At 32.5% G+C, this 14,096-nt stretch overlaps 1 protein-coding gene across 1 annotated transcript; it reads right to left on the bottom strand.

The window, feature by feature from the left end:
* Positions 1-128: 128 nt before the first annotated feature.
* LOC106178481 (uncharacterized) lies at positions 129-13,950 on the bottom strand. The gene is made up of 17 exons (XM_087002015.1): positions 13,608-13,950; positions 13,136-13,183; positions 11,088-11,189; positions 10,409-10,603; positions 10,154-10,228; positions 9,610-9,708; positions 9,137-9,221; positions 8,387-8,496; positions 8,000-8,095; positions 7,730-7,799; positions 4,948-5,057; positions 4,299-4,490; positions 3,904-3,978; positions 3,322-3,426; positions 2,860-3,024; positions 2,586-2,669; positions 129-2,294 (listed from the first exon to the last, which is right to left on the bottom strand). The coding sequence occupies exons 3-17, from the start codon at positions 11,151-11,153 to the stop codon at positions 2,238-2,240; spliced, it is 1,584 nt and encodes a 527-aa protein (XP_086858141.1). The 5' UTR covers positions 11,154-11,189; positions 13,136-13,183; positions 13,608-13,950; the 3' UTR covers positions 129-2,237.
* Between the last annotated feature and the right edge of the window lie 146 nt (positions 13,951-14,096).

Here is a 14,096-nt window from a genome sequence, read left to right as displayed (position 1 = left end):
CTCTTAATATGTTATGATTCATGAAAATATTCTCTTGAGTATTCCCTTAACTTCTGCATGATATTAAAGAGATAACAACTTTTCAAATGAGATTCATATTTTACAATAAATACAACGTAAACAACTCGTAGAAATAAAATAAATTTTATTTTACAACCAAAACAACCAACAGTTATCGCAATTATTCTGGAATCTGTGCTTTCCATCAGACAATGTGGACCTCCATAGATCTTCATAGATTTTAAGAAATTATTACAAATAACCAAACATTTTAGAAAAAATAAATATGGACTTCCATTGAATGCCAGAATTGATTGGTAAGTATGGGAAAATTATCATTTACCTCAGGATATTTAATTCCATTTTTGACTGTAACAAACAGTGTTGTTATCCCCTTAAAGTACAAAGTTAATCTAAAATGAAAGATTATACATATTTAAGGTGTTATTTTGAATTACATGAATTGATCCAATTTAAATAAAATTGCCATAGACACAAGTTATGTACAGCCTAAACACTGAAAATTTATAACTAGCAATAAAGTGTTTTGGAATTTCAAATGCTGACAAATGCTGTTTTCTATGGGAAATTCATTTTGTTTTGTAAACATTCAGAATATAAAAGCATGTTCTTTTTCCTAATATTACTTACAGGCAAGAGCTAGGTTACACCAGTTGTATTAACCCCTTCCTCAATAATGCACTACAAATTCAAATTCACTTCATTTACATAAGAAATAGGCTGCTTATTATGACAGCATTTACATACAGCATTCATTTTGGTAGATCCAGGAAAATGACTAGTTTTGGTCAATTAGAATTGAATATTAATAATCAAAGAACTAGGCAAGTCACATATTTACGTAAGTTGAAGGTTGAGAATCAGTGTTTCTAATAATATTTCTAGTAAATGTTGATCAAAACTTGCTTTGCTGCATTCATATTCTTGAAAGAAGACGTGTAACAGCTAGAGCCATAGAAAAGACTGACTGAGGGATGACAGGGGACATCTTTGTCACATCTCCTACTTGACGTAGTTCGTGTGAGCAAAATAAAATTCTTTTCACAGGAAAAAACGCTAGTTGCTGTCCATAAGGGGCCGTAGCAATAGTCCGAAGGTTCAATAGTCCGAAGGTTCAATGATCCGAATGTTCACTATAGAACCTTCGGACCAATGAACCCTTGATTAAAAAAATCGATGAAAATGTTACCACTTTTCAGACCATCAAACCTTCGGACCAATGAACCTTTGGACTATTGGGACGCCCCCGTCCATAAAATGCCCTGTCACAGTTACAGTATTTGAAAGTAGAAGTGATAATTTTCTTTTAATGTATGTAATACTGCATCAAACTTGACTAAAAGCATATTTTGTTATCTGTCTTTGTAAACATGAGGAAAAGTAACAAATAATTAATACTCTCAAAGGACTGATCAATAGGACCTAAATACAGCTCGAGTATAATCAACCAGCCTGTCCCAATTGTTTTCTTGAATCTGTTTTTTTTTTTTTAAATTTTTTTTTAATTTATTTTTTTTGTGTGTGTGAGTGTATGAATTTTTCATTCTTCACAAATTGTCGCTTTTCAGGACCAACAGTGTTTCCAAAGTCAGCAGTAACAGTATGTGCAGAATTAAAATTTGAAGTGATTTTGCTTTAAAGCATTATGAAATATTGTATCAAAATATTTGTTTTTCCATTTGTTTGCCCACTGAATAGCTATGATGCCTTCTCAACTAGAATTACATGGTTTATTTACCAGGAATACTAATAGTTTTACCCTTTATAAAACTTATTTACAATATAGATATAAAAAAGAAGCTTATGAATCATGTTTCTGGCTTGATGAATTGGAAATATGGATATTAATTCCAGTGTGTAACTACATGTATGTAAGTAATTTGATGTGAGAAATTATCTATAATTAGCATACATGTAGAATACATTATATCTGGGAATTCTCTCAATATTGCTTTTCTAAGGTCTGCAAAGTAACTGTCAATAACTATAATATTTGAAACCATTCTTACATGGCTAGCATTCTTCATTTTCAGCATTTGCATTACATTTAGCAGCGTCAGTGATGCAAATCTATTCAACTTCTTACATTTTGAAGATTTCTAATACCAGGAAAAAACTGAATCTGGAGCAATTATGAAAGTATTCAAGCTTAATAAAATATGCTTGGTCCCAGATGATTTACATTTTGTGGTGCAAGAGGCTTGTTCTTTTCTTTTCTATGGCTGGTCATCTATGGCTTTGATTAAGCAGCATGCAAAGATCATGCCCAGGAGCTGCAAAAGATAAAAAACTTCTTTAAAAGATGCTGTTATTTTAAGCTCAAAGTAAGTAAAATTAGATAAACACAAGGTATATACCAATAATTCAAAATGTTGCTTCGGTATCACCCAAAAGGCAAATATGAAAATGCTGAGATAATTTGAAACAGATATATCAACATGAAAACAGATACAAGAGCAGCAGTGTAAAATTATAAAAGCTAACAGCAGGAATCAGTATGGAATATTATATTTTCTTTTCGGGCCAAAAAGACTTGTGTTTTTGCTGACAGAGTTGTTCATTACCTCTATAAAGGCAGTTCCCATTCCCAAAGCCCCCAATATAATCAAGTTCTCTCTGGCCCAATCCAGTAGTCGGGGTTTACATGCCTGCAATACATACAAGACTATTATGCATATTCACTTACTGCAAATTATTGTCCTCTATGCAGTGAGGAAAAGGAATGAAATGATGACAAAATTTATTGATTTTATCTTAATTATTTGTTGTAAAAGTTTTCTTATTAAGACTCATAATTTACTAATTTGTAAAGTTTAAATACTAAAGAAATTTTTATACCTTGGTGTTAATGCCAGTTGGGTCTTTGTTGCTGTTGTAGTTTATATTAAGATTACTTGAACTGGGGCATGATTCTTTATTGACTGTTTCACAACATGACCAGGGTAATCTAGAGTCATTCCACCGCTGCCAGTCTCTCCAGTTATCTGATCCGCAGCATTTCATCTGGGAGAGAAAACAATACACATTGTCACAACAAAAAATATAATACTGTGTTTGGCACATCATTATGTATATTTGCACATTGTTTACACTGACATGGCAAACAAATTCTGATCCTTTGCAAAAAAAAAATGCATTCATAACATATCTCATAATATAATAACCTCACATCTAAGTTAATAACAAACATAGAATAATATCACTGGAGCTATTTAAATTGTTAGAAAAAAATAAATAAAAATATTCAAATTGTACTTAGGTAAAGAAGTAAGAAGAAATAAAAAACAAACCAATCATTACCTCAGATTGTAAAGCATCCACTGCTTTATTCAAAACCCCAAATGAGTTATTTCCATATCTTTCACTGATTGTCACATTGATTTGCTTTTCAATCTCTGCATTAACCTGAAAACAGATAAAGCCAGACAAAACTCTAAAGTTGGTTAATGAGAAGTGTTAACAGCAAGGGGTGCCAGGTGAAATTTCAGTTGTGAACTTAATCCACTTTCTTAACTAATACTCAATGCATTTTATTCCACTTGAAAAAAATTAGTGTGAAAAATATAATTCTCAAAGTAAGGGTCAGCCGTTCCCAAAATATTGATTTTGTCTGGCATAAAAAATATATTTAAAATCAAGATGTGGTTATGCTGAGGGTATGGCAACAGTTTAGCTGTTTTTTTTTAGGATTTTTTTTTTACTAAATTGGCTGTTTACAAGTGCAATGGATATCTTTGAAATGTGTCACATATGATAAATAAATGTCTGTACAGTAGTTGCTAAAAGTTTCACAACCCATACCTTATGCCAACTCACTCACATTTAGTTTGTATAAGTTAAGATTTGAAAGACAAATGACAGGTTGAAAAACACAATTCCTACCGTATCAAAGAAAACAAATGCCAGGATAGCAGCAGCAACTTCAATTGCAAAGATCAAGAATAACAAGCCAAAGTACTGCAAAAGAAAACTTCAGCTATTATTTTCTTATTTATGAGATACAAAGCATTATAGTGTTCTGGCTAATGAAAATGACATGTAAATGAATAAATGTTAGTCATTTTAATGGCAAACATGACAAATGATAATTATACTCTTGGAAAAAAAGGAAATTTGACAATGAACATTATAAATAAAATTGCTCATTAGAGGAAGAACTTGCCAACTATAACAAGTAAATCTAATATATATCAAATAAAAAATTTCTGAAAATATTAATTAATTTATCATATTCTGTAGATGGCATCATAAAGTTAGGAGTTGGACATAGTACTTACCGTCCAAAGCAGGCATTTGCTTTCTCTGACAGCCCCACAGCAGCCAGAGAATCCCACAAGAAACACCAATGCCCCTGCTCCTATCAACACATAGGCACTTATCTGGTACAAACTACTGCCTAGCAGGGGCTCAAATTGATTTTCATCAACACGCATCCATATTCCAACTCCAAGAACTGCAGCACCTGCAAGCTGAAAGTAAATGGATACATTAAAACAATGAAATTTTTTTAAACCAGCTTCATTTATCAGATGAGGAAAGAAGAGTATTCACTGAAAATGACATAGAATAAGAAAAAAAAATATAAAATTAAAGTGTTACAAGGAAAAAAAAAAGAGCGAAGATAATAAATGACACTAACTTGTACAAACATTGTGTTTGTGGTGACATTATATTAGCTTTGCACTAGTCAAGTAATTGAATGTTGATACACAAAATGGACAAAAATAAGTAAATTATTCATTGCATACAAAAACAACTTTTTAAAAATTCAACCTCCAGACCTCTAGATCTAGCTAGAATGAGGCTCAGACTGGTGATATATATTGTCTGAAAATTCCCTCAGATTAAAAAAAACCAAATTAAAACATCCCAGAAATCTCAACCGGGTTTATTTCCTTAAGTAAAATCAAATTGGAAAATACTTACCCAAAAGATGATATTAAATATAAAAAGTAAGTATTTAACACACTTCAGACCACAGGTATCCACCATCTTGATCTTTGTGCAATGTTTTGGTGTGTGTTGTATATTCAAAACTCACTTGTAATCTGCAAGATAACACAGTTCCCATGGCTTCATAGCAACACTCTCAATTAGGATGCTGATAATGTGGCTAAATCAATTTATCAAACAATTTTTATACAATATTTCACAATTTCAGAACAACAAGGAAGTCACTATCCAAACTTGTTGCATTTGAACATCAAACATGCAGTTGACCAATATCATATGTGTAAAATTCAAATGGCTACCCACAGGTTCCTCTTAATATGTTATGATTCATGAAAATATTCTCTTGAATATTTCCCTTAAAAACGTTGTCAAATGTTGTCTTCTATGGGAAATTCAATTTGTTTTGTAAACATGCAGAGCATAAAAGCATGTTTTTTCAGAGAATATTATAATAATTATTATTATTATTTTGTAATAATGAACAGTTAGCAGGACTTACCTTAGTTGGTAAAATCTAATATCAAATATTTTCCAAGCAACAGCTATAAAATCCCCAAAAACTTTTCTATGTGTGTATTCAGTCAAGACTACACCAGAGGCTATATGCTAAACTGGTATTTCCTATTACTGACAGGCAAGAGTTTACACCTGTTGTATTAACCCCTTCCTCTACAATGCACTACAATCAAGTTCACTTAATCCACATAAAAAATATTCTGCTTATTATGAAAGCATTCACTGAGTTAATAATCCATTAAAACACTTGATTTTCTGCAGTTTAGTAGCTTCCATTGAATTATCTGAGAATGAAACTTTGGTTCTATTTTCAGTGGGAGGCAGCATGGAGAATGGCACAGTTACCGAGATAAGTTGATCAAATATACCTTTAGCATGTCTGATCTAAATATTTTGAATGTTGGCCCTGATAAGATAAAATCCTGGCAGAAAATAGAAAGTTGGCATCAACACAGACATACTTTTCTCTCATACATGAAATACATTTAAACACTTTAAAACTAAAAAAAAAAAGTACTGAGTAGACATATACATATATAAATTTGGTATAATCAGTTTTAAAAGTTAAATATATGGAGGGATAGTGATCAGTGACAATGTATTCATCTTACAAAATGCTAAAGCAGCACTAAGAAGAAAGAAAGCAGTCAGATGAAGCAGTTACAAAATTATCTAAAATTTGAACTGGTTTAAACTTGTTAACTGCTAGGAAGCAGTTACATTAATTGAGAATCATACAAAAATTCAATCAAATAGCTGTGTAGATTTTATTTTCTATACAATACTGAGATATCTATATTCTAATCAAATAATTCACTCCATTTAAGTCACCTCTGATTCTATTGTCAGAAAATTTCTAACAGTGATAATTATAATACATCCAAATAACTGGTACACTTGAAGAGGGAAAGGGAATTTTTTGTCAATAAAGCAAAAAAGCTGATTATCTAAGCATAACAAATGAATAATTTCATGATGATAAAATGGAAATATATTTCCAACATAATACTGTTCTTTATAATTATAATATCTGTTAAAATCTTCTGGAATACTGACTTGGCCTTGAGAGGAAGCACATATACTTATAGTATATTCAATGTGGGACTAAACATTGGGTTCTTGTTGCCTTAAATTTTCTTTCATTTTTAGGATATCCAGTGTTTATATCTAAAGGATATATTACATTGTTTTAAGAAAATGAAATTTTAAAATATCCCTGCCAAAAAATTACTTTTTTTATTGAGGTGAAAATTTCAGGTCTGCATGTACCTATTTTCTTGGCCTGACCCAAATGAGGAAAAATGAGTTTGTGTTGTACATGCAATAAAGTAAATTACTAATGGTCTTTTAAGTACCAATATTCTTGAGGACCATGATTATATATATATATATATATATATATATATTTTATTTTATTTTATTTATTTTTTTTTTTTTTGCTAAATAATTACCATATACAGACTCTTTTAAAATGGATCCAATACTGAATATCTTCAATCAATAGGCTATTTCTAACACTACCTTGATTACGGGAAATAGAAAACTTAAATCTGTTCAATTCTTGAAGATAAGTGATAGAAGTACAATACATCAATGGCATGTAAAACCAAATATAAAACCTCTTAAGCCCATATGTATGCGTAAAATACATCCATTAACATAAGTACAATTAGTTAATGCTGGCAAGTTCCAAAAAATACTGTGAAACTTATTGCTGCAAGAGCATAGAATTTATTTTAATACATAAACATAAAAAATACTAATCCAAATACAGCTCAAAATGTTTCTTACATTATCCTTACTTTAAAAAATTCCAACTCAATGATGGCTTTTTTTTTTTTGCAGCTACCTTTAAAATGGAAGAACAATGGTTTTCCAACTAGGTTGACAATCAAAATATCGACAAATTAATGGCCCTTTTCATGTCGTGTGGTACAGGTCTCCGTTTGGTACCATATGCTGACTAGTCCAAACATGTAATCTACAGGGGATTTCACTCTTTCACAAGTTTGCTCCCAACAGTTTGGACCAATCAAAAATTTATCTGTTTAACTGACCATGTTAAAAGTGGGTGCTTCATTTAGATGACACTCTTATGAAACAGCCAGGCTATTCAGTTGTCAGTCTCTCACAATAGTGCGAAACAGAGAAGTGTACATGCAACATGATGAGAAAAAGTCCATATTTAACTTTGTTTGCTTTGTACAAAGTAATCAGTCTTGAAGGGAATTTTGAATTTACATGGCATATTTCTCTTCCTTCCCTCCACTGCGACATGCCAGGCAAAGGGAAAGGACCATACCCAATATCTGTAAAAAAGTAAAAAATGAAATTTGTTTAAAATGTGCCATACTTTCTAAATGAATGTCTATTATTCTTAACCAACTTGAATGATAAACCAGTCTTGAAAAATTTCAACAGTGCCCCCATCCCCCGTAACCTCAACACAATGAATAGTACACAAGACAATTTTACAAAGAGTCAAATATTAATGAAAAAATCATCTTACCAAAATTGTCACAGTTCCAATAGCTAAACCAAATAATGGCCACCGTTGCTGTGAGATTTGTGCCTCAAACTTGTGAACACCCTCTTCGAAGCAACCCTGGATTTAAAATGTATTGTTGTATAAGAGAGATATATCATGCCTCAGACAATATGAAAGATGGCTCAACTTGTGGTTCAAACATAAAACAGTAGAACTTAAAAAATAGCCTGACTTTGATATTATTTATTGGTAAAAGGTACAATTGTCGATTAAACTCCCATCTATCAATAAAAAAATCACTAAGAAACTCATTACTTATTCAATTAAAAAAAACACCACCATAAATTAGTATTGAATCTGTCTACATTGATGATTCAAGTGGTCAACATATTTAACCAATATATATACCTTTTTGTGAATATACTGGTCAGTCTTAGTTGCTTCCACTTTCTGGCACTCAGCCAAGTTTAAGATCTGTCCATCACTGCCCTCTACACAGCAGCTATCAGGTACAGCCACTGAAATCATAAAAATAAATATGAAACAAAAAGAATGGAGAAGCAAATTCATGTATGCTGATTTTTTGTATGTTTAAAGATGCATACAAAGTCAATTTTTTGTCACAAAAACCAACCAAATGCCAGCATATAGTTTCAAGTAGTATAACTAAGAGAATTACCAAAAGGCATTGTTTAATTTTACCCGAAAATGATGTTGGAAGGGATTTTTCTGCTGGCATTCTAAGCTGTATGTCAATGGGGCAGGAAAGTAGGTCACGAAAGTAGGTTAAATTTACAACCAAAAATTTAAAGAAAGGAGCAGTCTAAAGGTCTTTTATGGCTGATTGAGTGATCTATTCAGTTTATTCCTTGGCATGTCGAATTTATTTGAGTCATATAAGAATCTAGTAGAGGTGGTTTACATGTGTTACTGGGAATCCACGCTCCACCGATGCTCGGTTCGTATGTACCTTTAATAGTGTTTAACAGTGATGAAAAATGTCCTTGCATTTGTTCTGAGAGCAGATTGCAAGTTAAACTTTATTTGATGGAATCTGAAATGAATTTAATCAAGTTACACCTGAACTATTAATGCTGTACATGCAGACAAAAACATTTGTGAACTACTGATTTATCTTGATGATCCTGTCAGACTTACCTTTGGTTCCATTCTGCCTGGCAAACCATGCAGTTTTCTGGTAGTCCAGCCAAGCTTCATCCCCAGACAAACCACAGCAGCCAACCTAAATCAAAAACATACATTTAGTCTTTAATACAACAATAATGTTATTAAATTAATAAAACTTACATGAAAAAATTTTTTAGCCTAGAGATACATATAACAGATATCCCAATCTCTTTTTTTTGTTTGAGTTTATTCATTGATTATTGGCTGATATTTTTTTCTTAAAACTGTTGTAAAACTTCTCCTTAATAATGTCATGCCTTATTTACTCCTGAACCCTTTGTTTGCTAACAAGATCCCAAGTTTAACACTCTTTCACACTTGTATAACAGAAAGTTTGCACTGGCCTGAAATAACACTATGTCACATCTGACACAATACTACAATATCACTGGCACACCTAATAACACAACACCCGATGGAGGCACATCTAACACACTTCATACCTCTTCCTGCAATGCATCCCATATATCAGTAGTGGTCTTGCTCACACCATAGCTGGTGTACAGAGTTGCATTCATTTCTTTCTTCAGCTTTGCTTTGATCTACAAATGTCAGAAACCAATTAAATACAAAAGAATACCAATATGCAATGCAGGATCTGTCACATGGTAATTTATAATTTATTGATTTCACTTATAAAACTATGAAAAGTCCTTACATGATTCAAAAAGTGTAATAAACAGCAACCATGTTCTAACACAGATAAAAAAAATCATGCAGCACTGAATGACTTGAATACTGTTAACATAACAACCATAACAATCTATAGTGTTGAAAAACATAAAAGAAAATACACTGTACTCTAAATATTTGCACTGTCAATCTAGTGGGGGGAAAGGGGGAGGCAGAAAAAGGGCACAAAGGGTATATTTCCAACATTTAGTTCCTCAAAATGCTCACACTTATATTGCACCTCTGCCCCCCCCCCCCCCCACCCCCCCAAGAAAAAAATTATAGATATTCTGGTGCTTAATGTCCTATACTTACATCATCTTGGAAGAGAACTGACATCACTGCCCCCCCTATTAAACCAGCAAATATCAAAAGGCAGAACAAGAAGTACTGGAAAAAACCAAATGTCAGGACTTAAGGGTAATGGTATAATAACATATCAAAATTAATGATAAAATCCATTGCATCAAAATTGTGCATGTGTGTGTGTGTGTGTGTGCGTGTGTGTGTGTGTGAGAGAGAGAGGTGTGAGAAAACACTAAGAGAACACATATTAGAAAAAAAACTCACCATCACCAGCATGCACTTGCTCAGGGCCACTGCTCCCCAGCAGCCAAAGAAGGCCACTATAGCTATGAAGCCTCCAAGACCAATAAGAAGATAGCCAGCATACTGGAGAAAATCTTCATTGGGGATAAAAGAAGTGACCAATGTTGGGTCAACTATCAACCATATTCCAAGACCGCTCAATCCCAGACCAGCAATCTGAAGAATTAAGTAATCTAAAGTACCATCTGAATTTATTCAGTGTTTGTGAAAAAGGAGGAATATATTATTTATTTGTTCTATTATATACAAAACCTGCTAGTGGACCAAAACTTTTTATAATAATAATAATTATTATCACTATCATCTTTTGTAAATGTGATTAACATGTATATTTTTAGGAGATCTATTTCATTTGACTGCAGTGGGCTTCAGCTTGCAAGCATTATCATACCAAAAATAATATTTAATGGAGCTCACAGTTTACTTATCAAAAATTAATGCACCAGTGGAAAAGTTCAGCTTGCATGGCAAAAATTACATTTTCCAAACCCCACTCTTAAGAAATAAAAAGACTTGGTTCAAATACATTTAAACAGGTAATGTTAAACATAGCATGCATGCAATGATGGTTAATGTATCTTAAGGCAGTGCCTGGAGAAATATACAATGAACAATAGTACAAAGACATTCTAGAACTTACCAGAAATATAAAATTAAACAAGAACATGCAATACTTCATGCATGACATGCAACCTTCAGTGGCCATCTTTTCCTTTTTCTTAAATATATCCAAATGGGGATTCTGAAAAACAAAGGCATGGAGATATTTTTCCAAAGAAAGTGGCCAAATGGCAAAATTTCTTGAAAACACTAACTAATATGAAACACTGGCCATTTCAACATCACTCGGGGGGTAAATGGAGACCACAAATGTTGTAGTGATGAACAAAGACCCACAGGTAATATAATGAGCATATTTCTTTCCTTTTCAAATCAACATAGGAAATCACTTTAAACCAGAACCTTGCATAAAAATGTATTTTTAAACAACCCTAGACCACAGCTCACAGCAAGTTGCCTTTACAACCAGCAAAGGGGACTTTTTTCATGAAAAGAAAGCATGTTTTATAATGTTTGATTAGCAAAAGGAGAACTTAGATATACAAAGTTTAAAACATTTTTAAAAAAAATTTTTAGTAAATAAAACTTATTAAGTTGTAAAAGATGGAAATTTTAGTCACAGATTCATAATGGCATTAGACAGAATTTATTTGTATTTAACCCTAAATAAATTTATTGATCTAGAAAATACACTGTGATATATGTAGGGCCCACAAAGGATTGAACAACAAAAAAGTGAAATTGATGGATATCATAGAAAAAGCACCTAACTCAGTTTACCAAAATCCATTTTATGGAGCATTTTGGTCCATGTGTCTTTAAATGTGGACAACTATATTTCTTTGGACTACTACTTTAATTCAATGCATCTGTGAGGCAGGTCATTATAGAAAGATTAAGTTCAGGTGAGACTGTACTGTGCCTCTTTGAATATGGCATACAACATTTCCACAAAAGCAATTCATGCTGTATAATACTGGATTTAAATATTAAACAGTAACTTGACTTTTAAAGAAACCCATGAAAAGATTAATCCAAACAAGTATTACATACAGAACAGCTGTCCAGTTTATATGAATCGTTGCTACATGACAAATGAAAGAGATTGGAGGTTTTTTTTAATGCTATCAATTTAAGCCTTGGTAATATCATACATACAGACCTACATTAATGACATCCAAGTGCCCAAGACATCAGTACCTAACACTGACATAATAGATTCCTCAGGTATCTAAAAAATTTCTATGGGGAAAATACTCCTGTTGCCTGTTACTTTTGCCAGTCTTATGTTCAACGCAATTTTTAACTAAAAATAAATGTGCCAGAGAAATGGCAGACAATATTGACCATTGTCATAATCACTACAACATAGGCATAATTACAATCTATTGGATTGATTAGTTGTGGCATATGATATGTCATGGGAGCAATAATGTCAGATTAACAACATGTTTCCAAACTCCTTGGTCTGTTTAGACTAATCAAGATAAAAAAACTAGATGCTGTCTTTAAGAGACTGTCCAAACTTTAACTATGACAGGAAATTTAAGATCCAAAACAGGAGGGTAATCCTAGATGAAACCCTGCAGGCCAAGGCTTAATCCACACTAAGTTTGAAAGACATCTGTCAAATGACATTTTGATAGTACATTCTTTTGCAACCATGCAGCAAGCACTTACATATACCTCTGTATGTTTCTGCACAGGTGATCATATAGATTTTCCACTTACTTAAGCAACAGCATACCAATCAAAGACTACTGAAAAAATTCAATTTAGTTCATCACTGTGACCAACAATTATATATTCATGTGCAGACAGTGTAATATAACACCTTCTTAACCTGTAGCCAAAAGTTAAAAGCAGGTAGATCTATATAAAAGATGATCTTAAGCTTTGGATATATGTGGGACCTTGATTGGTATTGAGTATTTTTTACATGTAGGGAGTGAGGAAAATTTGAAGAGAAACAAAGTAAACACATACTAATTAATATTTCATAGCACATAGAGAAGGGTATAAGAACAATGAAAATCAATTTCAGGTTATCCAAAGGTTGATTAACCAACTCTCTAACAACACTTCTTATGTAAATATACATCACATCTATAGGTGAAGTAAACCTACCTGAAAAATTGTCTAATTCTCCTTATGTTATTTTCCCTGTAAGTTAAACTGAAAATAAATTAAAGTATACTATGGATTTAAGAAAACACAGAGATTAAATTTTGTACTCTTTAAAAGATAAGAACCAAACAACATGAAAATAAAACTGAAACCTGTAAATTCATAAATCAACTCCTTGAGCACTTCCATGTCCCTTCCTAATATGGAATAAAACTTTGTTACAACTTTAAATTCATGTTCAAAACTCTGGCTTTTAAAGTAAAGATTATTTTCACAAATCCACTGCAGAAAGTTGACTTTTCTGTTTCACATCGATAGCATCTTAACCAGCATTGTGCACTTCTACACAGTTGAAGAAACGATCTAAATAATTGTTCAAAGTACATTCCAAGTCTAGTTCAAATTAAATTAAGTCCGCAACTAATTTTTAACTTCTTAATTGAATATTTAGTCCAAATAGAGTATTAATTACCCAGACGACTCCCTCTCTGCAAGCCTGTATTTCAAAATGTCTACCTGAAGACCAACAGTAGCTGTTGTTCAGTGGAGAAGGGCTGGGCCAGTAGAAGACTGGCTGCACACAAAGAAAATAACCACTAACAATACCCAAGTCCAGTTGAGTGCAGCCACTTTCAAGCCCCCAGCCACGTAATGAGGATTTTCAAAACAAGCAGTCTATAGGGCTTTTAACCTGAAATAACTCCACGCCCTAGTGTATTGATCACCTCAGGGCTTAGTGTTGTACATATATATATCCAATATAAAAGACAGGAAACACATGACTCTACATCAACCTTGGAAAGATCTATCAATGGATGACAAGGAGTATGTTATTACTGTTTGAAATATGGATATAATTATAGGAGGAAAAGGGGTGGAGTGCCGTTACATATATCATAGAAGACATACATACCTTAATGTCATATAAATTTTTATTCATATACTGCAACAGAGCTGATTG

The sequence above is a fragment of the Lingula anatina genome, chromosome 1 (genome assembly GCF_051362555.1).
Source record: "Lingula anatina isolate TDL-2025a chromosome 1, LinAna3.0, whole genome shotgun sequence".
NCBI classification, from domain to species: Eukaryota; Metazoa; Brachiopoda; class Lingulata; order Lingulida; family Lingulidae; genus Lingula; species Lingula anatina.
This window is presented reverse-complemented; position numbering and strand designations above follow the sequence as displayed.